The following is a 27911-nucleotide window of genomic DNA, read 5'->3' on the forward strand; positions in this document are numbered from 1 at the left end:
AGCTGCGAGAACAAAAGGTGATATTAAAATAAGCCTTTATGACATCACACATTGGTTTTTAGACTCCTGTTTTGAAGCCTGTAGTTTGACATTTCAGCCGTCGCCATTTTGGTTCAATTGACAGCCTGTCACTCAAAGCGCCACCCTTAATTATGCATAACTTTAAGACTTAATAAAATGTAAATGGGTGAGTTAGGCTATAAAAATTCACCCGTGTATAGTTGTCATGGTTAGTATAGTTTACACCAGGCTGTATATTTCTGCTGTAAAGTTGGCCTGTTGAACATGGGGGTCAGTGGGGATTGACTCACTTCTGGAGCCAGCCTCATGTGGCCATTAGAGGAACTGCAGTTTTTTGCACCTCTGTGTTGGCTTCATTTTTCAGCCCTGAAGGTTGCCATTGAAACCAGCATGTGATTTAGGGCAGCACAGGAAGAGTGAACACACTATGAATTTTTTTTAATGAATGAGTCCCACGGGTCACGTGATTCCCTTGGGATTCCCACAGGATGGGAATCAGTTTCACTATTTGTCACGTGATTGGGACGGGATGGGAAAAAAAAGTCGACGGGAGCGGGAGGGACTGGGAATCATAATAACAATAGTCAAGTCAAATAAACCTCCTATTTTATATACAAATATGCAGTTCCACAATGAATAAATGCCATTTCCTTATTTTTAATATAAAGTTGGTCGATCTGTTGTCTTGTTTTATTCATTTTTATTCTCTCCTGTCAGGTGGCGCTGGCTGCAACCAACCAGCAACAAGCCACCTGACCAGCGCATAATGTATATGGATGTTGATGCACAGTGCAGCCAGCCGCCAAAATGGAGTCGGAGGAGTTAGGGAAGGCAGCGTTACAAGTGAAAGTGAAGGAAAATGATCTGCACATCACCCTGACAGAGCTTTCGGACCACATCAGAAATCAGATGTGTTTATCATTCTGAACAGTTTCAAGGTGGAGTGAATGTAAAAATAATTAGGCAATAAACATCAAAACACAACATTAGATGTCATATTTGGGTTTATATTCAAGTAAGGTAGGCATTGTGTGATCCATGCATTGTTTTTTTTTTTACGTTTTTTTTTTTTTTTTTTTACTGTAACTGAAACACAACACGAGAGCGGGATGGGACAGGAGTCATTCTTGTGGGACTGGGACGGGACAGGATTTTTTTTAATTTATTTTTCATGGGATTAGGACGGGGTGGGATTATTTTTGTGGGAGTGGGATGGGACAGGACTGAAAATCCACTCCCGTGTCCCCCTCTACTCCGCACCACTGATAGCTGGGCTGGAGGTATTATGTTGTCCGGTTGTCCGTCTCATTCACTTCTTGAGGGAATTGCTTTAAAATTGCCGCAAATATCTACTTGGACGTAACAATGAACTGATTAGAATTTTTGATGGTCAAAGGTCAAAGTCACTGTGACCACACAAAACATGCTTTAGGCCATAACTCAGGAATTCATACTCTGATAATGACAAAATTTCACACAAATGTCTAATAGGATAAAATGATGAAGTGATGATATTTAATAACCAAAAGGTCAAAGGTCAACTTCACTGTGACATAATGTTCTTCAAAAACATTTTTCTGGCCATCGCTCAAGAATTCATACTCTGATTATGACAAAATTTCACACAAATGTCTAACAGGATATAATGATGAAGTGATGGGTCAACTTCAATGCAACATCATAATGTTCTTCAAAAGCATTTTTCTGGCCATTGCTCAACATCATATCTCAGGAACAGAAAGGGAGACATTTGGTCAGATATTGAATTGGTGACATTAATCTTGGGTTTCCATCTTGAAACTGTGCTAGGTGTGTAGATCTTCTGTGCTGCTGGGGGAGAAGATGTGTGCATCCACGCATCCTTGTTTTCACAGACGTGGTTGTGAACTGTCGGGCAACTTGTCGGGTTTGTGGAGACATACAACCCTGAAACTGTAATTCTAGTCATTACACACTTTTTTTATTACTTTTCTATGATATTTTATAACGCTTTACAACAGCTATAACAGTCGATAAAGATATACTGTAACTCTTGTAAGACTCATATTTCATCTGACTTTTGACTTTTTGATACATGAGTGTAATAAAATAAAGAGGCAGTAGGCTACAGTGTTTGTCATTGATTGTAACTACCCGCAGCAGTAGAGCCGTGGCTTCTGCTGGGGTATGGTAACACCTGTTGCACAAGCCACATGCAGAAACTGCAGTACACTGTAAGAAAAGAGCCAATAGTAATCATAGTTGTGCCTAGCTCTTTGAGGCTTAACTGTAACTTGGGCACAGTGGTGCTTTCTTTGAGCTAAATGCTTCCATGCTCACAATAACAATGCTTATGTGCTGATGTATAATGTTGTCCATGTTATAGCATGCTAACTTTTGCTAATTAACATGCCCGCGGAAATCACAGGATCACTAAAGTCAGCAGGATTCATCCTCTGGGGACCATATGTCTGAACCAAACTTCATGGCAGTTCATCCAATAACACACACAAAAAAAACAAACAAATAAACAAACAAAAAACAGAAATGTGAACCTCATGTTGGCACTACAGGAAAAGTCAGGGGATCACCAAAGTCAGTAGGATTCATCCTGTTGAGACCATGAATGTTTGCTGTTGGGATATTTCAATCTGGACCACAATGGGGGACAGATTGACCAACATTGCCACCCTTGGAGCCACACTGCTAGCATAGTTTGGAAAACTAGAATTACTGCCAAGTGGTTGTATGCTTCCATGCACCGGTCAAGTTTCTCTTGCAGTTTACATCGAACAACATGTAAACTGCAACATGTCTGTGAAAACATAGCTGCGTAACACCCACTGTCCCCCCCAACAGCACAGAAGATCTATACGATCAGCACAGTTTCAAGGTGGACACCCAAGATGAGTGTCACCAATTCAGTATCTGACCAACTATTTTCCCCTTCTGTTCCTGAGATATGATGTTGAATAATGGCCATAAAACTGTTTTTTCAGAACATTATGATGTCACAGTGAAGTTGACCTTTGGCCTTTTAGATATAAAATGTCACCACTTCATTATTTTATCATATTAGAGGTTTGTGTAACATTTTGTCATAATTAACATATGAATTCTTGAGTCATGGCCAAAAACATATTTTGTGAGGTGACATTGACCTTGACCTTTGACCCTCAACCACAAACTTCTAATCAGTTTATTCTTCAGTACATGTGGACATTTGCGTCAAATTTAAAGAAATTCCCTTGAGGAGTTCTTGAGATATCACATTCACAAAAATGAGATGGATGCAAGGTCACAGCAACCTTGATATTTGACCCTTGACCATCAAACCATCATTCTTAAGTCCACGTAAATGTTTGTGCCAAATTTGAAGAAATTCCCTTAAAGCGTTCTTGAGATACTTGTCATCATTTAGTCAGTGGACGGCACTGGCAATGAATAGATTCTGGGTTCAAACTGGATGGCCAGCTGAGTTTACATGTTCAAAAAGCATGATGATGATGAGTGGCATTACAAACTTTTAAATATACTAATAAATCCCTTAACAGATTATATGTTACTTCCTTCCTTTGTGTTACAGGTTTGACTTCTTCATGCTGAGGATCAAGCAGGAGGCGAATGGATCTAGTCAGAAAATAATTTACACTTCTCACATACTTTTGTTGATATTAAATAATGATGACCTTTGATTTCATTTTTATCATTTCATTCACAAAGACATGCTATTTACAAACTCATAATCTGTTGCCAACAAAAGTTATCTTTGGAAAAAGTGTTAACTAATTGACCTGTGTCACAGCAGAACACAGTGTGACTAATCACATTATTAAACTACACTCCATTTCTTGTATATGTAACAGTGCCAGGGCTTTACTGTAGTGGGTGCGGGCTCACAGGCACACCAAAATACACACCAATGCAATCAAAGTACAACTGTTTCTCTGGCTATGACAATTAAAAAAAAGTCTGTCAAGGAAAAAGTCACAGCTGGTTGCTAAGTAAGTCATTAGGTACAAGGGATGGAAACATAGTCAGCATAATAAAGTTGGTGTCAGAGTAGTATCCATTGACACCCCCAATGTTTAATGTTGCAGTTCAGCTCTGTCACTTTGAGAAAGTTACAAAACAAAAGTCCAAATAATTTTGCACCTAATATGACACACTGCAAACTGCTGATATAAGTTGTGTGGTTGCTCATTTGTAGCACTTGTGACCTTTCAAACAAAATGTTGCACAACATGACACAAAACCAAAGTCAGTCAGTCAAAGCTTGGCAGATTTTTTTTTTTAATTCATTCTTTATAAATCACTTTAAAAAAAAAGTAAATAAGATCCAGTTTGTCATTATGCTTTGTTCATACATTGTAACTTCACTTCAAGCACCAAACTAAAAACTTGTGATAACATGTTCAATCTTCCAGCTCTGTCCACTGCACTGCTGAATGATGAGCTTATAGTTAAAGTTGTCTCCTTGGGTGACTTCAAGACATCTCTTTGTTGCTTTGTTTATGATCGCTTGGCCCTGCAAAAGTTTGACCAAGACAGAGAGAGAGAATTTATGAGATGGTAGCATAAATGCACCTATGTGAGTTTGGCTCCTCCTACTGGTAGTGTCCAAAACGTCACTGTCAGGAGTTAAAGCAGAGTACAACCACATTGTTGCCAGCTGAGGTCTTACTTGTTTGAAGTCCCAGTGCATGTGTTGTCGGTTTAGTTTTGCCAGCTGACACTCCTGCAGAGTGGGAGTGCTGCCAGAGCCTGGATCAACCAGACACCGGTTACTGTAATATTTGTGAGATTTAATTCCCCCGATGATGATTTCACCATCTGTGTTGTAGAAGCAGTGCTGGTGAAAAGAAAAGGTTATGATTTAACATTGTGATTTATTTTATCATTGTCATTTTAGTATATTTTTCCTGTCTGTCTTCTTAGATCACCTGTGGCTGCTGGAAGTGGCAATCAAACAGGATGGGGGTGTTTCCTAGGATGACTCCCTGGTCCAAACAGTGGCTCGTAAAAAGGGTGCTCTGTAGCTGCACAGGTCAGTGTCATGTCAAGAGAGTTATTTATTCGCTTTGTGATTAGCCACTATGTGAACATTCACTGGTGTTTAAATGTTTTATGTCCTATCACAACATTAAGCATGGGTATAAATTCAGGGCTTTATCACAGGATGTTTCATTGCTACATGTCAGACACGTGCACAAATAGACCCCAGCTGGTCCTTAAAGACCTGCCCTTTTGGCCTCTGACTAGATAAGTGCCCCTTTTGCACAACATTTTCTTCTTATTCTGGTCCTAATTTAATATTTTAGTCAGGAACACTTTAGTCAAAGAAAACTTTTTTTCCATTTGCAGTATTATATTTGGTGGTATGGCTCTGATTAGAAACACTGATATGATACAACATACAAATGTAATGTTATCTGTGGTTTGCAGAAATGCACAATTCTGACTTTTTCTTCTGGCAACTGGGCTGTCCTTTGTCAAAGGCACCACAGTTAATGCACGCAAATCAAGCCCTCTGTGGAGAAGCAGAAATAAATATATGTAATATGTCAAATATGTAAGGTGTGCCCTTTTCTCACTTGAACACTTGCCCCCTAAAATATCTGTGCACAGCCCTGCAACGTTTAATATATTAATTAAAGACAATATTCTTTTAATACAGATTTCCGATCTTAAATTCACTGTGTAAGTATTTCAGGCTCACTCATATAGTACTCACACGAAAATATAAACTGTTACATCAGCAGATTAATGACTGAAAATGTCCCTTACCACACCATAGCCCAAGATGTTATCCCATGTTTCCAGGCTTGGGTAAACATTGTCCAGGTACCACTTGAAAGGTTTACATTTCAGCTTTTCTTTGAGCTTCTTCCTCTCTGACACATCACCAATGTCGATTCCATGATTCTGTGTGTCATAACAGTATCAGAAGGTGCATGAACAATGCATTTAGGTAAAATCTACACATTATAAACCATAAATCTTGTATTCACGAAGCTGAGCAAATGAATGTGGAAACACTGGCTCTAATGGCAGCTTTTAATGTAGTTCTTGTGAAGGTGACATTTTGGCCTTAGGTGGAAAAAAAGTAAAGAGATGCTGTGATGTATTTTGACTTGTCATAGTAGGAAAAGCACACGTGTTACTAACTTACAAAACATTGTGTCCCATTCTAAAAAAATATTATTGATAGCTGTGTTCTATTAAAGTTTCCCAGTAAGCTGTGACAGTGAGCCAGCATGCACAGTCCAGGATCCCGAAACTGAAGCGGCTAAATGGAATTCAGCCATCATTCATTTTGTTATTTACATCTGTGCATAGGTGTCATTACGAGGGGTACATGGACGTTTTTTGTCCCCATCACTTTTTAAAAGCATAATATGTTAAACATGTTCTGAAAAAAAGCTTGCACCAGGAAATGTTAACAAATGAGTATGCTTTAAGAAAGGTTTTCACAATAATATAACACACAATGCAATCTAAATATAGAAGAAACAAATGTGCATTGTCCAGAAAAGTAACGTAAGCTCCATTAGCCATGGCGTTTCTAAAGCGACGCAAAAATGTGCATGCACTGATCAGTAGATTTAACAAATTCTTCACCCAGTTTCTTCTTGTCCAATTTTTTCATTCTCTCTTTGTGAACATGTCATCACATGAGCTATTAAAGACCAGGGGTTTATAAATAAAATGAAAATAATTAATGTGTCATTGAGGTGAATATGTGCCACATGCACATTTAAAGAGATTACCTTCCTAAACAAAAGACACTCAGCAGGGTTAACAAATAAATAAGAAAATTTAACTTAGAGCAGAATAAATATTTGAAAGCGATCCAGACTGCCTGAGAGCCTAACTGCATTATATTCTATTATATTTTGATACTTTTAATTGTCACCTGGCACCTGAATTATGTGTTTCTCCTTACAAAAATAAAAATATTTTCACCATAAATTGATGCATTAAATTTGCCAGCATGCAGGAAATGAAGTGTTTGATGCTCTAAATTTTCTGGGGGAGGATCCCCAGATCCCCCACTTCAAAAAACTGTCCCCCTAACTAATGTTGAAACAAAACCTTTGCAGGAGCCTAGGCCCTTTTGATGCTCAACCTGTCATAATTGCCTCCCCTTACCTCATAGTGATCCCACCATTACATGCCATATATCCCTACCACTTTTCAGGATAAAGGATGCCCTTGCATCTGTGCTTCTCCTACTGTGAAATGTCAAAATGTTTGCTGTGACAAGGCCTGATACCTTTTTCAGCAGTGAAAGGTATTGGTAAACTGCCTTCATTTGTGTATTTAGCAATAATATTAGAGGTTTTAAACATAATAAACATATAAATAGATGATGGAGAAGTTTCTATTTTGATACTTTTTTTTGCACTGTGACAATTTTTTACCGTTGAATTGTTGCCAGATTGTTACGGACACAAGGTAAATATGGTGGAGGATGATATATATATATTTCTAGAAATTCCTTTGAGGATTATGCAAGAAGTGGGAGTTTTACGGGAGAAAAGGACAGCCATTAAATACAGTAAAACATGGAAAAAAGGGGGGAGCTGGCAGGTATGGAAAATGTACCAAGTAGCAAATTGTAACACTCCCTTGTTTCAACCAGGTAGCTGTGACTCAACAAGCAATATACAGTGTGCAGATGAAATAATATGGACAGAGGCTCACAGCCAGCTGTTCAGTGATGCCGGGGACATTGAGCTGCTGACTGTGAGCCTACATTTTATTTGCTAAGAGTGTTTTCTAATGCCTTTCTTCTGGTTGATTACATTCCTCCCTCAGTTAGCTGCTGTATAAAATACTATAATGTTCATACACTGAAAATAAACTCTGACAGCATAAATCATTGTGCCAACCTCTAGAGGAAGGTTCCAGGCAATGTGCACGTTCCTCTTGTAATCATCCAACCAGATATCTGCAACCCTCAAGGCGTTTCTCCTCATGGAAGGGTTGAGATCAGGTGCGTACGGTTTATATGCCCTCTCAATGTGAGCTATCCTGGAGCAAGGCACAACCTCTACACTCCCTCCACACAGCCACACCTGAGCAGTCAAGACACAGATCAGATAGTCGTTAAAGATTATCACCCAAATATTTAACCTTTAGATGATTTAAATTATGCACCAAATTCTTATTATTACTCACACGAATCCCAAGTTCAACATTTTCTCCTCCGTAAATTGTCATTCCACCATCAAGCCCTCCAATTTCCTCAAGGAAGACCCTGTCTGCTGCAAAGATTCCCATAACAGAGGGACTCCTGTCCAGAAGAAATAGTGTCACTAGTCTTGTGCGGGAATTTGTACTGTCTAAAAATGCACTCTTAATTTTGCATGTTATTTTGTTACTACACAAATTTTTTTTTTTTTTTTTTTACAGAGAAACACCTTAATATGTGACCTGCAGATTAATTTACAGCCTGATAAATTCCGTGTACGATCAATCATTTAGTTTGAGATAAGATTGCTAACACCCAGACCCAAGGTTGGAAAGATTTCATCACTTTTCCCCTGAAACTCTTGGAATTAACTAAACCTAGTGAGGAACATAACATCAGACACAGCACCACATGCAATATTTTACTGTGGTAGAGGATTCAATTTTCCACTAGCCCTACTGCGAATGTGTTAACACAAGTGCTTCACAGGATCAAAAACAGCTGAATGCTCTTTTGTGTGTGTGCCTTAAGTCAAATTGTAGTGCCAAAGCAACCAACCAATCCCTGACAAGAGCTATTAAACTTCAAATCTTCTCTTAACAAGAGTCCGGTGTTATCATCCTGCTCACAGTAATCTGGCTGAGGAAAATATTGTGTGTTCCACATACTTTCCAGGCTGCGATTCATCCCCCATCTTCAACCACTTTTGCCCAAAGGACTCGTACAGGCACCACAAATTCCAGTCAAAGCCGTGAGCAGCCGTTATATATCTCTCCATATGTAAGTCATCAAAATGGACCTTGTTGAATGTAGGGGACACCACCACTGTCCTGTCGGCTTTGATCCTGGCCAGCAGAGGCTCTGCCCTGGTGAAGAAAACAGAAATGAGAAAGTACAATGACCGAAAGAGGACGAGTGAAATAAATAATCTTCAACAGTATCATAACAGGAACTTAAAGATGGAGTCAGCAATTCTGGAGAAAGATTGTTGATAGAGGTACATCCCTGCCATCTGCCTTTCTATTTACACATCCACGACCTTTTCCCTGTCCTGTTTCCCATTTACAGAGCCAGGGCAGTGTGTTGATACAGTGTACACAGAACAGACAGCTAGCTGACCGTGAGGAGGTATTTGCTAAATCTGAAAAAAAGTGTATTGGATAAGAACTGCTGACTGCACCTTTAAGGCAGTGAGGGACCTGAACTTAACAACTGTTAATTTACGGTTGCTTCCCTTTCTTTATTTGAAACATGTACATACCATCCCACTGTAGCTTCAATGTGGGCATCCAAAATGGCCACAACATCAGCTGTGGCCTGCTTCCAACCGGAGATCCGGGACTGGGACAAGCCCATTTGTCGCTCATGCCACACTTTCTTTATGAGCCCAGGCCTCTCTTTGTTAATCTGACCTATGTAGTCTTGCAACGGCTTCCTAAGGTCATCTGAAAATGCAGTCCACAGTGAAATCTATAAATAAACGAGTATGGATGACTATAACAGCTATACGAATTATATATAAAAACTCCACATAGCAGTGAGTACCTTGCTAATAAGAGGAATAGTTGATGACGATAGTTGATAAAACTTACTGTAAGTGCTGTAGTCATCCACTAGAATGATTTCCCTCAGCAGGTGATTTGGAGTGTGGGTGATGATGCTCTGTACCGCCCTTTTAATGATAGAAAGAGCCTCGTTTATGTAGATCAGTACCACGCTGATGGTTGGCAGGTCCCTGGGATAGTTCTTCATCAGACATCTAAATGGTGAAATGTAGTGACAGGTGCAAAAATCTGGTTAATGTATCAGTCACTCAGTTCTCAAGCAGAAGTGGACTGCAGAGAGAAAGATGGAAAGGATGCCCCCATTATGAACTATTGTGTATTATGAGCAATTGTTTGAGGTGGCTTGGCGTCAGAAGATGAAGAGACTGAAAATCAGATTACTGCAAATGTAAAGTTCAAAACCCCGTTCATGAACAAAAGTTACCTGCTGTCTCTTGTATCTGGGAGCTTCCTGTCCAGTGGCAGCCGGTTACTCAGGAAGACATTGTATCCATAAATCTTAAACAGAGCTTCAGCCTCCTTCTGTTCCTCCTTTGACAGGCCATCGCCCCACTTGGCAAACAGCACGGAGTTTGGATACAACTTTGGCATCACAACCTTCTCTTTTTCTTGGTCCACATTGTCGGAGTTCTTCTGACCAGATGCTTCTATCAGCTTTGCTTTAGTGGATGAGAGTTCATGGAAAGACAGACAAGGTTGGAAATGGAAATTATAAACAGTGTCAGTAAAATGGAGTTACAGAGTCTGTCAGTTGCAACGGAGATAAAAGGATTGGAAAAATTGTCAAAGGCACACACTCTTCTTTTTTTTTTTTTTTAAAGATTATTTTTTGGGCGTTTTGCCTTTAATGGACAGGACAGTGTGAGAAATGGGGGAGAGAGAGAGAGTGGGGGATGACATGCAGCAAAGGGCTGCAAGCCGGAGTCGAGCTCGCAACCGCTGCAGCGAAGCATCGCCTCTATACATGGGGCGCCAGCACTATCCACTACGCTACCGACACCCCAGGCACACACTCTTCTAATACTTTCTCATTCTAATCAAATCTAGTACAGTGTGAGTGTGAGTGTGAGTGTCCGCTGGTGTTTTCCCACACCAGTTTGACTGCTGAACTGTTGACTGACTAATCTTCAAACATTAGAAAAAATGCACATACACTCTCTCCGGGTACTCCAGCTTCCTCCCACAGTCCAAAGACATGCAGGTTAATTGATGACTCTAAATTGACCATAGGTGTGAATGTGAGTGTGAATGGTCGTCTGTCTCTATGTGTCAGCCCTGCGATAGTCTGGCAACCTGTCCAGGGTGTACCCTGCCTCTCGCCCAATGTCAGCTGAGATAGGCTCCAGTTCCCCCGCGACCCTCAAGAGGATAAGCGATTAGAAAATGGATGGATGGATGGAATCAGGTTGACACTCAGCATCCGATTTTTACTTATGTTTGTGTCCTTAAATTTTGCACTCATTTCAAACATACCATTTGAGTTTAAAGCATACACAGTGAGAATTCTGATCAGCTGGGAGGTGTTTATTAATGGACAGTATAACCGGGCATTTTGAATGCAGGATTTTAACTTCCCAACTTCCTTGAACTTCGTCAGTAACTTCACCATTTTTCAATCTCAACTTCAAAACCATGTTTTTGTGTCTAAGTGACTGATGTGACCAATAGTATGTCTCTGCAGACCCGGAGACTGCAGATTCAGACCCGCAGTTCTGGACCTGCAGTTCTAGACCCCTTGTTTTTCGTCCCCTACTGGACGGCTGTATAACTGCAACTAAATCAGCATCTCACCCAAACACCACTGTTTGAAAGAAGTTGGACTTTTAATGCTTTATTACAATTTACAGTTTTAAAATTTTATTACACCCGAATAAAAATACCAAGATTTAATTGTTGATTTATGCCTGGGTGCTGTTCTGCATCATTATTGTTTGCTGGTTGTTCTGTATGGTTTGATCCAACTATTTTAGTTCTTTATTTCTTAATATTCATCAGACTGCTCTGACTGGCATGCCAAAAACTTGCACGGCATTGATCAAACCCGCTACAACATATAATAGGAAATGTCTGGTCTTGGGTGTCCAGTGCTCACTTTTGTTGTGGGAATTTGAAACAAAGGCTGTGAAATACTGAAATGGTTTGAAATGTTTTATTGTGTGCAGTGGTTACATCACACATCAGGGAGATCTGCAGAGAAAAAAAAGAAATCAAACATATCACAAAATTGAAAACAGAAACACTTAAAAAAATTAAATGCCTATCACAGTCTACACTGAAATACTGAAGAATCTGGAGCACAGCAAATACATTATTATATCGACATATTAACAGTAGTGCCCCTTCCTTCCTCATCTGCCTTTCAATCCTCCACAAAACTCCTCCACTTCATTGTGGTTTCCCCTTTCTGGATTGTTATGTGCACCTTAAAAAGAGAGTCCCTAATTATTCAAAGTTAAGATTTTTCAACCGTTTTACACACATAAACAAGGCCAAAACCTAATAATAGACAAAAATACATTTCTGATCATCTGCGCTGGATGAGCTTAATTTCTATCCACAAAATCTCTAAATATATGCTATAGAGTAATATCAATGTAGTGATATAAACACACGTGATATATAACATTATGAATAATAAAGGAAAAACGTGTATAGGTGTATTACATGATAAACATGAATACAAAATTAACTTTTAGCATAAAGTACACTAATTGCCAATATGTAAACAGTTTCATGCTTGTATGAAAACGTAAGCCTATACACGTTTTTCTCATATCATCCACTTCATTGCTTTAATCATTTATTCATGTTTAATTTAAAGCACATGCTAAAATTATTCGTCATCGCGCTTTGGTTTCATGAAACAAAATGTGCAGGTCAAACAGTTCATTGCTAACAAGCTAAACTATTACCTACTACTTTAACCCATATTTGACGTGCCTTTCAGACTATCGTGGTAAAGACAGTCATATCATTTTAAACGTATCACTGTAAAACATGAAATTCATGAAATTCATGAAACTCCAGGTCTGCAGACACACCCTCCTCGATGTGACTGCAGCTGCAAGCTGTGCCCAAAATGTAAATGAATGGGGCAGTTGTTTTTCCACACATAGTAAGTGTCAGAGTGTTCCTTTACCTTTTGTTTGATCTTGTGTGTTTGATTGTGTCTGAGCTGTGTCAAGTGTGGCACAGCATTTTGTTGGCACAATTTGGCAATGTGCAAACATGAACCATTGTTCCCCTTCTTTTTCTAATCTCTTAGATAACACTAAACTATGTTTTCCATACTCCAATATAACAAACTATTCCCAACACTACTCTCTCAAACTGTTACTGGCATTCCCAGCATTATTGTCCCGCAACAAGTAACGTCTTCTGAGTTTCCAGAACAAGACTTTTCCTTGAGTCAGACTTAGACACAGTAACAGACTGGATCAAGCGAGCAGTAAAGAGACACTTCAGACATTCATGATAAAAATCTGAGCCTGTTTGTGGGAAAAATAAGCACTTATAATGGATGTAAAGTGATGGTGCACAATTTCCGCATCTGATTACATGGCCGTTGTGTACCTGCTGGCTGCAGCCCTTTCTCTCAATATTGGATCAGTTTTAAAAATTGTTGTTCACATCAATCACTTAGACACAAAATGATGGGAAAATAGGGTTCATGTTGAAAAATGCTGAAGTTGCCTTTTAAAGGAAAGAATCTTAACATAAATTATATACATTTATTTTCCGTAACCGCTTATCCTGTCGGGGGTTGCGGGGGGGCTGGAGCCTATCCCAGCTGACATTTGGCGAGAGGTCAGGAACACCCCGGACAGGTCGCCAGACTATCACAGGGCTGACACATAGAGACAGACAACCATTCACACTCACATTCACACCTACGGCCAATTTAGAGTCACCAAGTAACCTGCATGTCTTTGGACTGTGGGAGGAAGCTGGAGTACCCTGAGAAAACCCACGCTGACACGGGGAGAACATGCAAACTTTTACACAAAATGTATCCCCCACCCCGGGGTTCTAACCAGGTGCCTTCTTGCTGTGAGGTGACAATGCTAACCACTGCACCGTCTGCCTGCCTCATAAATAACCACTGTTAACCTACATGTCAAGTAGGCCTACATAGATTGTCAGTAAGATTGTGAAGAATCGAAAGTCTGAAAAGTTGATAAATGCTAAAATATGCAGACATTTATTTGCATTTTAAGGTGAATCACTTGCAGATATCTACATTTAAAATGTGGAGCTTCTGTATACACTCAGCAATTTCTTTGAAGCCCATTCTTGCTTGTGCAGGAGTTGGCAATGAAAATGTCTTCCTGTTGGATTACTTCACAGGTCTTTAATATAATAAGTTAACTTCATTCCAAATCCATTAATACAATTACAAAGCCAGAACTTTACACAGACCTTTAAGTCTTTTTGAAGTTGCTTCTACATTGCTACTCACCCAGCTTGTTGAGGCTCTTTTCAATCCTGTCCAGTTTCCTCTCCACGACCTCTTGATCTGTGACTCCTTCTGGAAAAGATTTGTCCGTTCTCCAACTCATGATCGTGTAAATGATGTTCAGAACAAGTAAAAAGGCTCCAATTATTCCAGCTTTTCGCACGTATGTCTTCATTGTGTTTTCTCACACCGGATCACTTAAGTGTCATTCTGTCCTGTACGCCTGCAGCTTTACAGCTCAAATTGAACAATAAATCACATCTTATCTTAAGTTAGTTTTCTTATGGCAAACACATGGCCCATCCCACATGAGATTACAAGACACTACCATTTTACAAAACACACATCTTCCATTAATACATAGGCTAAAAAGCAGAACAAGAGCGAAAAACGAAATCTCTCCCAGGCAAGTACCCAGCTCTGAATGTTTCATATGTGAACAGCCAACTCAGTCTTTGTGCAGCATTCGTATTTACAAATGATTTTATCTTATAAAGTATCTCAAAGATAACATTCCCAGCCATATGCACGTTAAATGACTTTCAATTTAGAGTTGTTTAAAATCAACAAAAGAGCACAACTGAGTGCGGCCGACCTGAGAACAGTCAACAAACTGCTTTTAAGAGAAACTACAAAAGGTGTAAGGCTGTAGAGGTGGACTAACCCTATCAAGCTGACAATGTAATAAAGTTTTCAAAGTACATGTCACATATTTACAAAGCACATTCAGTCTCTTCTGATGTGAGCATGCTTTATGGTTTTACAGCATGTAGTATCTTTGGCGCCAATGGCAGCCTTGATTCTACATGGGGCAGTCTTTATTACTTGTTCTGTAAAGTATATTACTGGAACTATCATTGCACACTGAATACATATTACACATGGATTATGGTCCTATCTGTCATCTCTGTTCTGTGTTTATTTATGTAATAATCTTTTCCCAGGTAGCAGTTTTCCTGCAACCTGCAGCCGGGTTTAGTATCACTGATACATGACACACACCTTCAGCCTTTGTGGTAGGGATTGTGTGTTTCTGTGTGTTCTGTAAATGTCCATTGGGGTGAACATGAAGAACAGGGGAACCCTTTCTGGGTGCATTTCATCATGCTAACCTATCACCTTGCATCCTTCACTCTCTTCCCTTCCTTGCAGCTCACTGCCATGAGAGATGCAAGCGGGACGAGAAGTGAGGACAGAGGAGCTGACATCAGTTACTTATGACGTATGTATCTCTGGCAAGTGGTCTGGTGCGAATGTCCGCAGAGCCACTTATTTAAAAACAATCTCAAAACCTTACAGTATCCTTAGAGATAGCCTATAGGTCTATAGGAGTGTGACATAATAAGAGGCCTTCATCCACTTACATATGTCAACTTTTTAACAGAACTGATTAGTATTACGGGTGAATATAACCTTGAGTCACTTTTATACCGTTTTATGGTTCTTTGCTATATTTCTATGACAAAAATATGTTGCCAAGTAAAAATAATTTAGAAACTTTGAACCTTCAGACACAGCAAGAACCCCAGCCTCGCTCTGATGACATGTTCAGGTCTTGTTTATTTGTTTTTAAATAGTCAAATCCATTTATCAGTTCAGTTATTGATTCATTAAATCAAAAATGTAACCTTTTGCGCTTCATCAATAAAGATCATCCAACTTTCCTTCCATGCTGTCCCTGTTCTTTTGTCGCATGTTTCCTTGGCGCCATATTGTTTACAATGGGCGTATGTGTATAACAGTTATGGCTGATTCTGGACTATTGTGGCTTATATGGACTCACTGCATCATCTTTATTATTTTTTAAGTGACAAAAATTACTATAAATGTTTGTAGTATAACAGGGTGGTGCACAATAGCATAAGCCATGATTTTATGTCACCAGGTAGCCTAAAAACATGCTGGTTTCACTTCAGAAAAATGATTTAATACATTACCTACTCACCCAAATCCCCTTCCCATAAAAAATAAAGTGTATTGTGAAAATATTTTCATTATGAGTCAAACAATTAACAAAATGCAACATGCTATAACCAATTTTGTTGATATACACTTATTGCTTCAGCTGCAGCACTCTTACTACCAACATGCAACGTCTTTCCTCCAAGTGCTGGGACCAGTGGATTTATGAATCTTTGCTCTCATACTACTTATCTCTGACCAATAAAAATGATTGTTTCATGTAAAGCACATTTATATTAACAATGTTAGTTAACATGTTTGGTGACTGGCTAGAGCCACAGATGTATGACCTTAGTTGTCCCGTTTTACCTCATGTTCCAAATTACCTGACTTCCCTGTTACTGTTATCACACTTTGCCATCTCTCAGCCAATCGGGATGCCACTGCAATTTTTTATATCTGCTCTTTCTTGTGCTACTGTCAGCCATAATTTTAGGCAGAATCTTCGCACCCTACTCCACCCTGGTCACCTCCAGCCATCGTATCCAGAGTCCAGGGCAAGCTCTCAAAGACTCCTTCCTCTACTCATCCAGATCATCGGCACTTCTCCATCTTCCTCTCATCTCATCTTCACCACTTCTACCACCACCAGTGTCTGGGTTCCCTATTCAACTATGGATTCTTCACCCTCCTTAAATCAAACCATCTCTACGGGGTCTAATCGCCAAAGACTTTCCACATTCTTATTCATTTGTTCACATTAATAAATATTCTTTTATCATAAAAACGTGTCTCCTGATTTAATTATCTGTAGATCACTATACATGACACTTCAAAGTAAGCACTGTGAGTGAATGCACATATAAGTCACATAACCCCAATAAAATCTCTCTGTAACCCTTGGGGAGTGCCATAGTCATGCCACTTCTGTGTAGGATACACCTGGGTTTCCTCATTCAAAGCTTCTCCACAGGCCTCCTCTCTCCTCAAGTGCATTTAACGGATTGGAAGCTTCTCTATGATGGCAGAGAGGGAACCATTTCCATGTCACAGGAGAGGAGAAGAGGAGAAGAGGCGAGGAGGGATAAGTTAGAAAGATGTAAAAGGACTCTCTGTATCAGCTCTGTAAGGTTAAAATCATATCTAATGAAAACAACATGGCACAAATAAGAACAACACTCAACACTTAGAGGATATTTTTTTATTTATGTACAGAATATAATTAAAGACCAAACAATCAGAGGTATTAACATCCCCTGGCTTCCCTGGTGCCATTTGTAGTTTAATAGTTGACGGTCTTGGCTGGCTTTGCCTCATCCAAGTCGGCTTCAAGGTAACGGAATCCACGATGGCGACGCAGGATCTCGATTGCCTTTTGTTCTACAGTGGTAGGAGTGATACCGAGGTCTTCCAGACCAGGAAGTCCTGGGTACTTCATGTCTGTTTCGTGAAACTGGAAAAGAAAAGCACAGTATAGATTTAGTGTTAGCTAATGAGGCTCCACAGGTGGTGGGACAATTTTCAAAACCTCAAGTTTTAAGTTACACCAACAGTCTTGGGTGTCTTACCCTGTCGACTTTGTCTGGGCTGGTCCAGGGGTCAAATGGGTTCATTGTGAAAAACCGAGCAGCAAGGCTGATGAGAAAAACAGAAATGAAGACATTATTTTACAATGGTATAGAACAACTGCACACAAGAGATCCATGTAGAGGTTTTCATCATGCATTAATACTATTGCACACATGCAATTAAAGGTATACTATTCATAAACTGTCGGGGTACTGTTAGCACACACGCTCACCAGTAAATTGGTTGGGTTTGGTGTGTTTGATTGTTTGAGTAACTTACATAAAACATACCTTGTTTCTGTAACAAAAAAAAAAAAAAAGTTAAAAAAAACCCAGACATGTAAAGCACTTACTGATAGAGCGGGCGGGGCATGGGGTAGGGCACGAAAGGTCTGTGCGCCACAGCGTAGATGTACTCTACCAGGTCATGAAGGAGGTAACGGTTGGGACTAGACAACAAGAAAACAGGACAAAAACAGTTTATGAAGCAGAGTCCTCATCATGTGGATGTGTGCTCACATGTGATACAAAGACAGAACATGAACCACAGACCAACATGTATTGACACAAGGCTTCCTGTCTTTAACAGACTACTTCTGTGCAGGCACTGCATGCAAACAAGGGGCCTCATTCACCAATATCTTCCTTAAATTTGTTCTTCTTCTTAAGAAAAGTCAGACAGATTCACGATGTGTTCTTGAGCGGCGGAATTGTTGGCACCTGTGTTCTTAACATAATGAATCCCATTGTCCTTGTAAGTGACAGTGCATGTCGGTTGATCCTAATTAGCATAGGTAAACGCCTGCAAATCCCCATAGAAGGACATGAGACTGCAGGGCCGTGTGAACACAGGGAGACTGGAGAAGTAAAGTTTAGAGAAACGAGAATTCTAAAGAGGGTGGAATACTGGACTTCTGTTTAAGTGGAGGTGCCTCTGCAGAAAGAACACCAGGCTAATGAGCTGTCATATCTACTAGTGTCAGGAGTGGATATTTCATGAAACAAACCAATGCATGGGATGCTAAAAATGTGTAAGATAAGTAAATGCTGGTGAATATCAGAACCTTCCTGGGTTTTAAGAATAAAATTCTTCTTACTAAAGGTTGGTGAATGAGGTCCAAGGTCTCTAACTTTTACTTAAAGTCATCCCTGTCTTTAAATCGCACCCATGACTTCATCAGAACACTTTCTTGCTCAGTACAAATTATGGCTGATTGATCTGCTATAAATTAAAGACAACACAGTATTTGTGCTTTACATTATCACTGGTATTAACAATTCAGTATTTCAGCTGGACTCCTTGGCACAGATTTTCAAACAAATGATCTGGATGCTGATCACCTACCCAACTAATGCATATGTCTTTCCATTAGCATCAGGGTCCCTGACGGCATTGATGATGGCCTTGGCCACATCCACCACCTGAGGGAGGAAAGAGATGGTTTAGTTGGGCTCATTTCATAAGCACACTCAGCGAGTAGGATTTTCAATGTGTATTATTTCCTTTAGACAAAATGTGACAAGTGTAAAAATGGAAAATATTGGAAACCCAAGTTAATCAGACAATTTGTTTAAAAGTACACTGTGATTGGACATTATCTGCTGTAAGAACGCTTATAGCTAGTCATTTGACTGGTGACACAAAATTGAAGTATGACTCTGATGTCAGCAAACAAGTTTTAGGATTGGCAACAGGACTATTCTGCAGGCACAAATCCAAGAAACATCTCACAACAATCCCGTTGTCAAATGCCAGCACAACCTTCAGTTGGGCCACTAACACAGAATCAGCAGAATGGCTTCATTGTAAATAATCTCACTCGGTGACAGAATGTAATTACAAGCCACACACAAACATTATTTCTGGAAGTTTAGATTGAATACAAGTGAACACGTTAAAAATAGCTGCTTCCTTTCAACAAACTTACATAAACAGGCTGCTTCACAGTCTTCTTCCCCAGGGATATGAGTGGAACAGCGTTGCCAAACCAGCGCATGTCTGAAAAGGATTAAAGCCCCGCATTAAATATTCACCGGATAGCTGGCTCTCTGTTAGTACCAAGGGGAACATTTTCAACATTGCTGAACACTGAAGCAGTCAAAACTATAGCAATAGCTCCACTTGTGCCTGTAGAATTTGATGTAGAGGCAACATTGCCTTTTATATTCGGCAAAAGTAAAACTGGAGTGTCTGTGACAGAGCACCAAAAAGAGTCGAGCAACATTCACAAACATAACCTAATGTGTCACATTCCTGTCATTTAGAGTTGGCTGGTGGATTACTGACTGCGACTGCTTTCACAGTCTCTTTCACTGACTACATTTGCATAACGAATGTTCTTTCGAATATGCGAATATGACAATAGTCAATATATAAGTCATTTTCCCATTAAGATGTGGGATATGCCAATATTACTCAGGCTTCAGGAGCATTTTTGGACATGTATACAGTGCATTAGAAACATGCGTCTAAAATGGGATTTTTACCACACACACATGGCCTCTTGCCTGTTTACAGTCAGCTCTATGTGTTGTCATGGACACGTTTTACAAAAACCAATGAGCCAACAGTTTGCAAGGCTGTGGGGTACAGATGCATGCCCAGAAGAAAACTCCACATTTCTAGTTGGAAGGAGAAACAATCCTACTTTTAAACATAATGAGAGACTTGAGTATCAACAAGTTTTTTGATATGCACAAATATCGCCGCAGTGAACTTTTCAAGAAGGTGGCTGAAGGAATGAAAGAGGGAGGCTGTGTGGGCCACCAGATTAATAAAAAAAAATATTTTGACACAAAGAAGCAAAATGGCAGGAGCCGTTCCAGCTGTTTCACTGTAACATATTTTGATGTGATAAAAGACATGTTTGGGCACATTAATCAGAGTATACACTGCTGCATGTCAACAGGAATACTAATCAAACATTAGGGATGTCCCGATCCTGTATCAGCTCCGATCACATTATTTTTACAAAATCGGAATTGGTAATAAAAGATCGGAGGAATCAAAACAACAAAAACGGCCAGGTTTTTTTATCTATGTTGTTCATTGTTGCCTCCGCTTTCCAATGTATAAAGATATAGGCCTTTTGTTTGCTGAAGACAAGAAGAAAATATTGAATTTGTTTACATTTTGTGCTGCTGAACCACCAATAAGCTTTTTGGATACTATTTAAATAAAAAACAAACCTTATGGGACAACTTGGATGCATTCTTTTTATTCTTTCTTAACGCTTTGCAAAGTATCGGATCGGACCCTGTTTCAAAATAAAGGACTCGGTATCGGATCAGATGCAAGAAAAAAAATGTGACTGGGACATCCCTATCAAATATTCATTTTCATTTTTTGCGGAATCAGGGCAAAAAGTATTTTGTGCATGAAAAAATAGTCACTGACACAAACAGCTGTCTTACTTGCATAATAGTTGAAGAATCTGTCCTCCCTCCCAAAGATCTCAGAGGGCTTCATGATGATGGCTTCAGGAAACTCATCTCTCACTGCTGTCTCTCCTACAGCCTATAACAAAAGAACATTATACACAATGATCAACTACATTCATACAAGTTAACCTTCACTGGCTTAAAGGCGTGTACACTGTACAACAGAAACACAGTTACACTAGTTTGACTGAGTAGAAGACATGTGCAGTATGTGGAGAAACAGCCGTCGTTACCTTGTTCCTCAGGTATTTGGACGGGCTACGTATGTCGGCGTTGAGGTGAGACATGTGGACAAATTTTGTGATGCCAGCCTCTCTGGCTGCCCTGGCAATCTGCTGAGGGATGGACACGAAGACATCCTCGAAGTGATAGTTCCTTTACACCAAAAGAAAAGAAATATTATACACTTTGCACACCCGTTCAGCAATGTCCTCCAATATTCATCTATACCTCATCTTAACGCCAAATCAAAGCTTTATTTTATGTGAACAACATCATATAAAAAAATCATTTTTCCAGTCTTCACATACTTCGTCTCCCACTCTCTGCCCACTAGGTTGATGACAACATTAGAGTGCTCCAAAGCCCGTTTGATGGATTCCTTGTTCCTGGCATCCCACTCCTGCAACAAGATAGGCCAGACACATCTGCATTTTCATATATTTCATATTATTGCATTTTCATATTTTTTAAAAAAAATATTATCTATTAAGCTTTTTTAAAACTTTTTTTTTCCAAGAAAATCCACTGTAAAAATTCGTTGTGTTTTTTTTAAAAATTCAATAGATAAAAAATGTTTCCAAAGTCAGTGAGTAATTGTGTTAACTAATCATGATCCCAGTATTTACCAAACTAATCGTGATTATGACTTTTGCAATAATCAAGCCACCCATTATTCATGAGCGCTACAACATTTCTACAAGATGCCTGTTTGTCCATATGTACGCATCTTACCATGAAAAGGATTTGTCCAAGATCGCCCATGGGTCTAAAGTACATGACGTCATACTGGTCACAGCGGTGAGGGAGTACAATCTGAGAACCAATCCGACCTGCAGTAAACATAAACATAATGATTATGTAGCTCACGTCAACCACTGAGATTCAAAACCACAATCTTCACCACCCTTTTCTGGAGACTGCCTTCTACATCAGTTACTGTCGTGGCTGAAACAGGCTTTTCAGATTCTCCTTGAGCAAACTGCTCTCAAATACAATTGGATCCGTATATCCCATAATTAACTGAATGTAAGTCAAAGTGAGTTGGAGAAAGCGCCGTATGACAACCTCACTACTGCCACTTGACTTATCCAACATATGTAGGAATTTAGTTTCACATAATTTTGTGGCAAGCAGGTTCCATAATCTCTGCTGTGATACTGACAACCATTTAAAATAAAATAAAGGAAATATTAGTGTGCAATAAGCATATCACTGCACATCAGTATTTACACAATATCTGTAACTCACCCAGCCTGTTGACTACGTATCGGCCCAGAAAGCCTGTGGCACCAAACACCGTTGCCGCTATTCCACTGGAGGAGGAGCGTCCTCCTTTCCCTTTGGGGATGACAGCATGGTGCAGCTTCCTCTGCTGGACTGTGGTGACCGAGGAGGCTGACAGTACAGCAGGGGAGCAGCTACCTGTTGAGAGGAGAGGAACACAAGCAGTGTTTGATCCACATTACTTGTAAGATTACCACATGCTAAAACATTTTTACAGAGGTTTGCAGTGCTCTTAAATTGTACAGCATTATACTAAGAGGTGTTACTGGTGCATATTGTGATTTAACCTTGTTGATATAAATAGAGTTGACTGATATTAGAAATACCTTTCAGAATAACACACAAGCATCACCACAAACAACTGCCTTAAAAATGACCACAGCTGAATAAAAAGTTCTCAATAACTAAAAATTATTAATGCTGACAATGTGACACTGAGCATCTAAATGTTGGTATTATATGCCACTATTTATTTTCTTACACACTGCAGACTAGGGCTGGACTTGAGATGAAGAAATGGGAAATTACTGTATGCACTAACCGGATGAAAATCAACACAACATGCAAAAGAAGGCATCTAAAAAGGCTGCATGCATCCTAACGAATAATGAAATTGTTAGCAGGAACCTCAGACTTTGTGAGTGGATGAATACCTAAAGAGAGTCAGTTTATGTGAACCATATAGCAGGCAGGAACTAACGCTAGCTTGATGTCACTGTGCAGGTGCATATTATTGTCAGAATAGTTACTGTAGAAACACAGATCAGTGTCAGACATCTGCAGCTGTTGATATATTGCGAGAATAACAACCTACAGTGGCGTTAATGTAACCTCGTTTGCAAAAACAAGTGTTTTGTGCCACTGTAAGAGACGTCACGTCAAGGTAGCTCACTGGTAGGATAATGGCTAACGCTCAGCCTGACTACACCCACTATTATTCATTTATTCACGCACAAAAAGTGCGGGTTGTTATAAGTTATATGTGTCTAATAACATTAGAATTATTCAAAGGACCAACTGTGAGCTAACAGCTAGCTAAAGCCTTTGCTAGCAGGTGGCTAGCCGAGCCTGTTAGCAAGGTCACTGGAGCCGAGTATATGCTCAAACGGTGAGCCTGAGTTACGATGAAATATGCGTATAGATCTGAAACCACAGCATTATACTCGAAGACGTTAATGTAATTATAAAATGCCAACTGTTTGAATATTACTCACTTGTAATCTTTGGAAGGACACTCACAGGACGGCTAACCACCGCTACGGTCGCCATCTTTCCGGCTACGGCATATCGTGTGGGCCAAAATACGTACACTGCGCTGTAGCATTGCGTGCACTGTAGACAAAAATAAAACTCACAGAGAAGAGCAACAACATAAAATGTGTGCAGAATGTTTGTTTGTCAACATACAGACACAAGTCTTAGTAACAAACGTCAGGTTTGACGATGAAAAATATTTCTACATGAAATTGTCTGAGACAACATTATTATATGGAAGGCCTGAGAGGACATGTGAGATTGAGTTTTTGAGATCACAGTAGTTTTTCATGGCGGAGACATATCCAACTTAGCTTTATTATTTTGTGGTCATTGAGCAATTTTGTCATAAAATAATGACGTCATAATTTGACATGTGTTTGTATAATGTATGACACTGTCTGTTTTGATACTAGGCATACTGTACCAAGCCCTTTATATAAATAATTAATAAGCATTGACTCACAATTATTTATTAGTGTGAAACGTGTTATGCACCATTATTAATAAACACTAGCTTTATAAAATTGATTTTAAATGACTCATGGTTTGCCACATTGCTGATGCATGTAAGATATTTCTCCGCATTTTATATCCAATTCACCTTTTCTGGCATTTTCCAGCATGAATGGCTTAATGTCAGTCATTGTGATGGGGACAGGTCATAGCATCACATCAGACAGGCTAGTCTTTGTCCAAGAATAGGCAGTTAAATGACATTTAGCCTATCTCTGCTTCCTATAGTCCCATCTCTTAGTTTATGACTGACCCCAAACTGAGGAATCTGGAGTGTGATACCAAAATAATTAATAATTAATAGATGTAATAATTATTATTTAAAAGCTATTTCAACTCAAAGTAAAGAAAGTACAAGCCCCCACCTGTTCCTACACACAGCAGCAGGTGGCAGCACTGTGCAGCACATGGATGTTACAGCCTCATGTTAATGTTTGTGATCTGTAAGTGGCACACATATATATCCCTTTTTGTGGCACTCTGCTTACACATCTCTAATTATAGAGAGCAAGGTGAAAACTGCAATTAAACAGAAATAATAGAGATGGATTTTACAATTCTAATTTACAAATAAATGTTGTATTTACCGGGCTGTGAAAACTATTACTACACTTTACATTTACAAATGACAGCTATGTCGGCTATGGTCTGATTTAGATTTGAACAATGTGCCAGAGATCCCTCTGCATCATTTCAAGTTACATCACAGAAACATAAGTTAGGATAAAAATGTTGACATATGAAACAATATGCTCTTTGAAACAACCTTTTATTTCATCATAAAAGACAAAAAGACATAAAAATGTATATAACTATACCATAACTCTTCTTATTTCAGCTACAATCCACCCTCTCTGGATCCCTTGTTGCTTTGCTAACAGATAGTGAGGGCATGGGTCTGTATTAAATTTAAATTAGAACTCTGTTGGCGACTAAAGACACAAATCAATTGTAAAAATGTGGTTAAAAATGAAACAATTGTTTCATTATATTCTGTAACATGAGACACAACATAATTTTATTAAATAAAAGGGGATCCTGGCAGGGTAGTCTGAACCCTTGTCTGTTTGACAGGTAAGAATCCAACGGTTTCTAATCGAGGTGTACACACACAATAGTAAAGTGCAAGATGTCTAATACTGCAAGGCACAAACTATCAATAACAGGATTGTCTTTCTGTTTCTAATATAAAAAAAATGTTCTGAATAACACAGACATACAAAATATCTTCATACAGTAACAACACAACAAGTAAAACCTTGTCTAAACCCTCAACAAATATCTGAAATATTTTCTCAAAATATGTTCTGTATTACACATACAAAGGAAATTACAGCAGAAATATATACAATAAAGTCTGTTACAAATACATATTTTATGATTGTTCAATTAAAGTGTTAAACAAATATGAAACATAAGATCAAACATAATAAATAAGTGAAATCTCAATTTCATCAACTGCATTCTACCATTAGAAAGTGTCTGACGATTATTTCTTTGTTAACATGATTAAAAAAAACATTTTTTGGCTCAGCCTTTATTGCACACAATTCTTAAAACATCTTACCATTATGAAAGTAAAGCTAAAATGACTAAAAGAAAGAAGAATAAAGATTTGATCAGTGTTACACTCATGCACCTTTTAAAGTCACCTACTTTGTTTTTTTAACATGGAAACTGAGAAGTGTTGTGTTCAAGTCTGTTTGTTAAAGATCTCGATGTCCAGCAAAGATTGGGTTTAATAAATAATACAGGAGATAGCAGAAAGTTGTTGCTTTACTATGAATTAGGGCTTTGACCATTTGAACTAAATCCAACATGTGCACTGTTAGGTGGCAGACATCTTGGTGTCTAAGTTATGACACATTTAAACAAAGTGCCTGCAACTGCATCTTGACTCCTTTATAAAAAAAAAGTACAACTGGTTGATTGACTTCACTGTCATACAAACTCAAAGTTCCACAGAACAAAAAAAATACACTATGACTGTTTACTTAAATCAATAAATAGAAGATGTCCGTCTCTGCTGATGATCATCGTGTCCCCTCCATACAAATATATATCTTGTTCACAGCATGTGGGAACTGGTTTCCACTTGAGCTGATTTCCAACTTGAAACTCAGACTTCTCTGACATGTTTTGTGACGTCATGTAGACACATGACATGAAGGATCTTTAAATTTTCTGTGTGTGCAGTGCCAAACAGTTGCAACTTTCTCTCAGCTGTCCATCTACTTCCACTTCACCATCTCAGTCACTCTCAGGTGGGGAGTGGGACACATCAGTTCCCACCTGTCATGAGCGCAGCAGCACAATTCCCTTTGCCTGTTACATGATAGGGGGCAAACACTGGCTATCTTTTCCCTCTGTGCCCACTTCCTCCTGAGGTTTGATGATGATGTGAACGGGCCTCTCCCCACCTCCTTCTTGCTGCTTGGTTTCCGTGGAGAGCTTGCCCTCATTCTCACACACCTCCTCCTCTGCTGAGGCCCCGATGGGTCGCAGACGCTCGGCAGGGGCCATCTTTGTTCCTGTTGCTGAACCGTCTCTCTTCTGCTTGTCATTGGTGCTGCTCTCTGAGCTGACCTTCTCTGCTGTGCCATGGAAACAAAAGAACATTAAATGTTAGCTCAAGGTGAACACAAAACAACCCTGCTGGTATGTCTGCTGCTATGGCATCAGCTAATAGTTGGTGAGTGTGAGCAGCATGTACCTGCTCAACCTGAACCGTACCAGTGTTATAGATGTCAGGCAAGTCTTTGCTCTGCTTTAGATTTTTGTTGTGTTTATGTACACGTTAAAATGCTCTGTAAATGTGGGTATTATCGTACGTAGGGCTGGGTATTGGTACTCATTAAAGGTAATGACCAAAATAACCTAGTACCAAGTAGTATCATAACCTTTTCCAATCAAATGATACATGCATTTGATCCTTTTTGTATCCAGGTCTATTAAAAATGACTATTTGTAGAATTTTGCTTGCAGCCAATCACCACAAGTGTTCTTCAATTTAATGCGACTTGATTGGCCCACTACCTCAGCAGCTACAACCCATACAGTCTGTGGTGTGTTGACGCTGAGTTCAGTGTATTTCTGGAACTGGCAGTACAGCGTGCTTGGATGCCAACAAAATTATGGCTTTACTAAACGCCTGTGGTGTCTGATGGCATTTTATGCAATTGAATGCTTTCAGCTACATGATGGATATCGCATGATGTATGGATGCTGAGATGGGCTGCACTCTTACCGGGCTTGCTGGTCGAACTGTCTGAGGTCTTCTTCACTGACGGCCTTGTTCTTGGACGCACTTTGTTGAAATTTCCCTCCAGGATCCACTCATGCTGTAACCCCTCATCTGGAGTCATACGTTTGGTCGGATCCCACCTGAAAACACGCACAGAAAAATCATTTAATTTTGTAAGTTGCTACTTGATTATAGTGTCACTGAAGCATTCTTAGTGAAAAAGTCACAAAGTTTTTTTTGCAGCCCATTACAGATAAAAAAA

General features: G+C 39.4%; 3 protein-coding genes across 6 annotated transcripts in view; all 3 read right to left on the reverse strand.

Moving 5' to 3' along the window:
• Window positions 1-4271: 4271 nt before the first annotated feature.
• On the reverse strand, window positions 4272-14819 carry LOC117262257 (putative polypeptide N-acetylgalactosaminyltransferase 8). Its single transcript, XM_033635083.2, has 11 exons — window positions 14222-14819; window positions 10187-10421; window positions 9790-9956; window positions 9459-9642; window positions 8866-9063; window positions 8185-8299; window positions 7896-8081; window positions 5788-5925; window positions 4944-5039; window positions 4685-4852; window positions 4272-4528 (listed from the first exon to the last, which is right to left on the reverse strand). The coding sequence occupies exons 1-11, from the start codon at window positions 14391-14393 to the stop codon at window positions 4394-4396; spliced, it is 1794 nt and encodes a 597-aa protein (XP_033490974.2). The 5' UTR covers window positions 14394-14819; the 3' UTR covers window positions 4272-4393.
• Window positions 14820-17306: 2487 nt separating this feature from the next.
• ndufa9a (NADH:ubiquinone oxidoreductase subunit A9a) lies at window positions 17307-23960 on the reverse strand. The gene is made up of 11 exons (XM_033634351.2): window positions 23850-23960; window positions 22600-22773; window positions 22084-22181; window positions 21660-21751; window positions 21363-21504; window positions 21103-21205; window positions 19617-19687; window positions 19034-19110; window positions 18042-18137; window positions 17689-17755; window positions 17307-17573 (listed from the first exon to the last, which is right to left on the reverse strand). Exons 1-11 carry the CDS (start codon window positions 23902-23904, stop codon window positions 17403-17405), a joined length of 1146 nt encoding a protein of 381 aa, XP_033490242.1. The 5' UTR covers window positions 23905-23960; the 3' UTR covers window positions 17307-17402.
• A 1196-nt stretch (window positions 23961-25156) lies between these two features.
• The window catches only part of dyrk4 (dual-specificity tyrosine-(Y)-phosphorylation regulated kinase 4), a 30954-nt gene continuing 28199 nt past the window's right edge, over window positions 25157-27911 (reverse strand). For 2 of the 4 annotated variants that reach the window (XM_033634011.2, XM_078168107.1), the window contains 2 exons: window positions 27653-27789; window positions 25157-26996 (listed from right to left, as the gene is read on the reverse strand). In XM_033634011.2, coding sequence (XP_033489902.1) covers window positions 26734-26996; window positions 27653-27789 — 400 coding nt within the window. In that variant the 3' untranslated portion in view covers window positions 25157-26733. Of the gene's footprint in view, window positions 27000-27652; window positions 27790-27911 lie in introns of all 4 variants that reach the window. The other 2 variants (XM_033634010.2, XM_033634013.2) reach the window with 1 other exon arrangement.

Source organism: Epinephelus lanceolatus, chromosome 5, assembly GCF_041903045.1.
Source record: "Epinephelus lanceolatus isolate andai-2023 chromosome 5, ASM4190304v1, whole genome shotgun sequence".
NCBI lineage: Eukaryota > Metazoa > Chordata > Actinopteri > Perciformes > Serranidae > Epinephelus > Epinephelus lanceolatus.

Excerpts from the sequence above, each read along its gene's own strand:
- LOC117262257 (XM_033635083.2), bottom strand. The coding sequence starts at position 14,393 with ATGAAGACATACGTGCGAAAAGCTGGAATAATTGGAGCCTTTTTACTT. Across the intron at positions 5,926-7,895 it reads CCTGGAACCTTCCTCTAGAG|AATCATGGAATCGACATTGG; the intron begins GTTGGCACAATG and ends TATGACACACAG. Across the intron at positions 4,853-4,943 it reads GCCACTTCCAGCAGCCACAG|CACTGCTTCTACAACACAGA; the intron begins GTGATCTAAGAA and ends TCTTTTCACCAG.
- ndufa9a (XM_033634351.2), bottom strand. The coding sequence starts at position 23,904 with ATGGCGACCGTAGCGGTGGTTAGCCGTCCTGTGAGTGTCCTTCCAAAG. Across the intron at positions 18,138-19,033 it reads AAGACATATGCATTAGTTGG|TCCCAACCGTTACCTCCTTC; the intron begins GTAGGTGATCAG and ends CTTGTTGTCTAG. Across the intron at positions 17,756-18,041 it reads ATGCCCCGCCCGCTCTATCA|CCTTGCTGCTCGGTTTTTCA; the intron begins GTAAGTGCTTTA and ends TTTTCTCATCAG.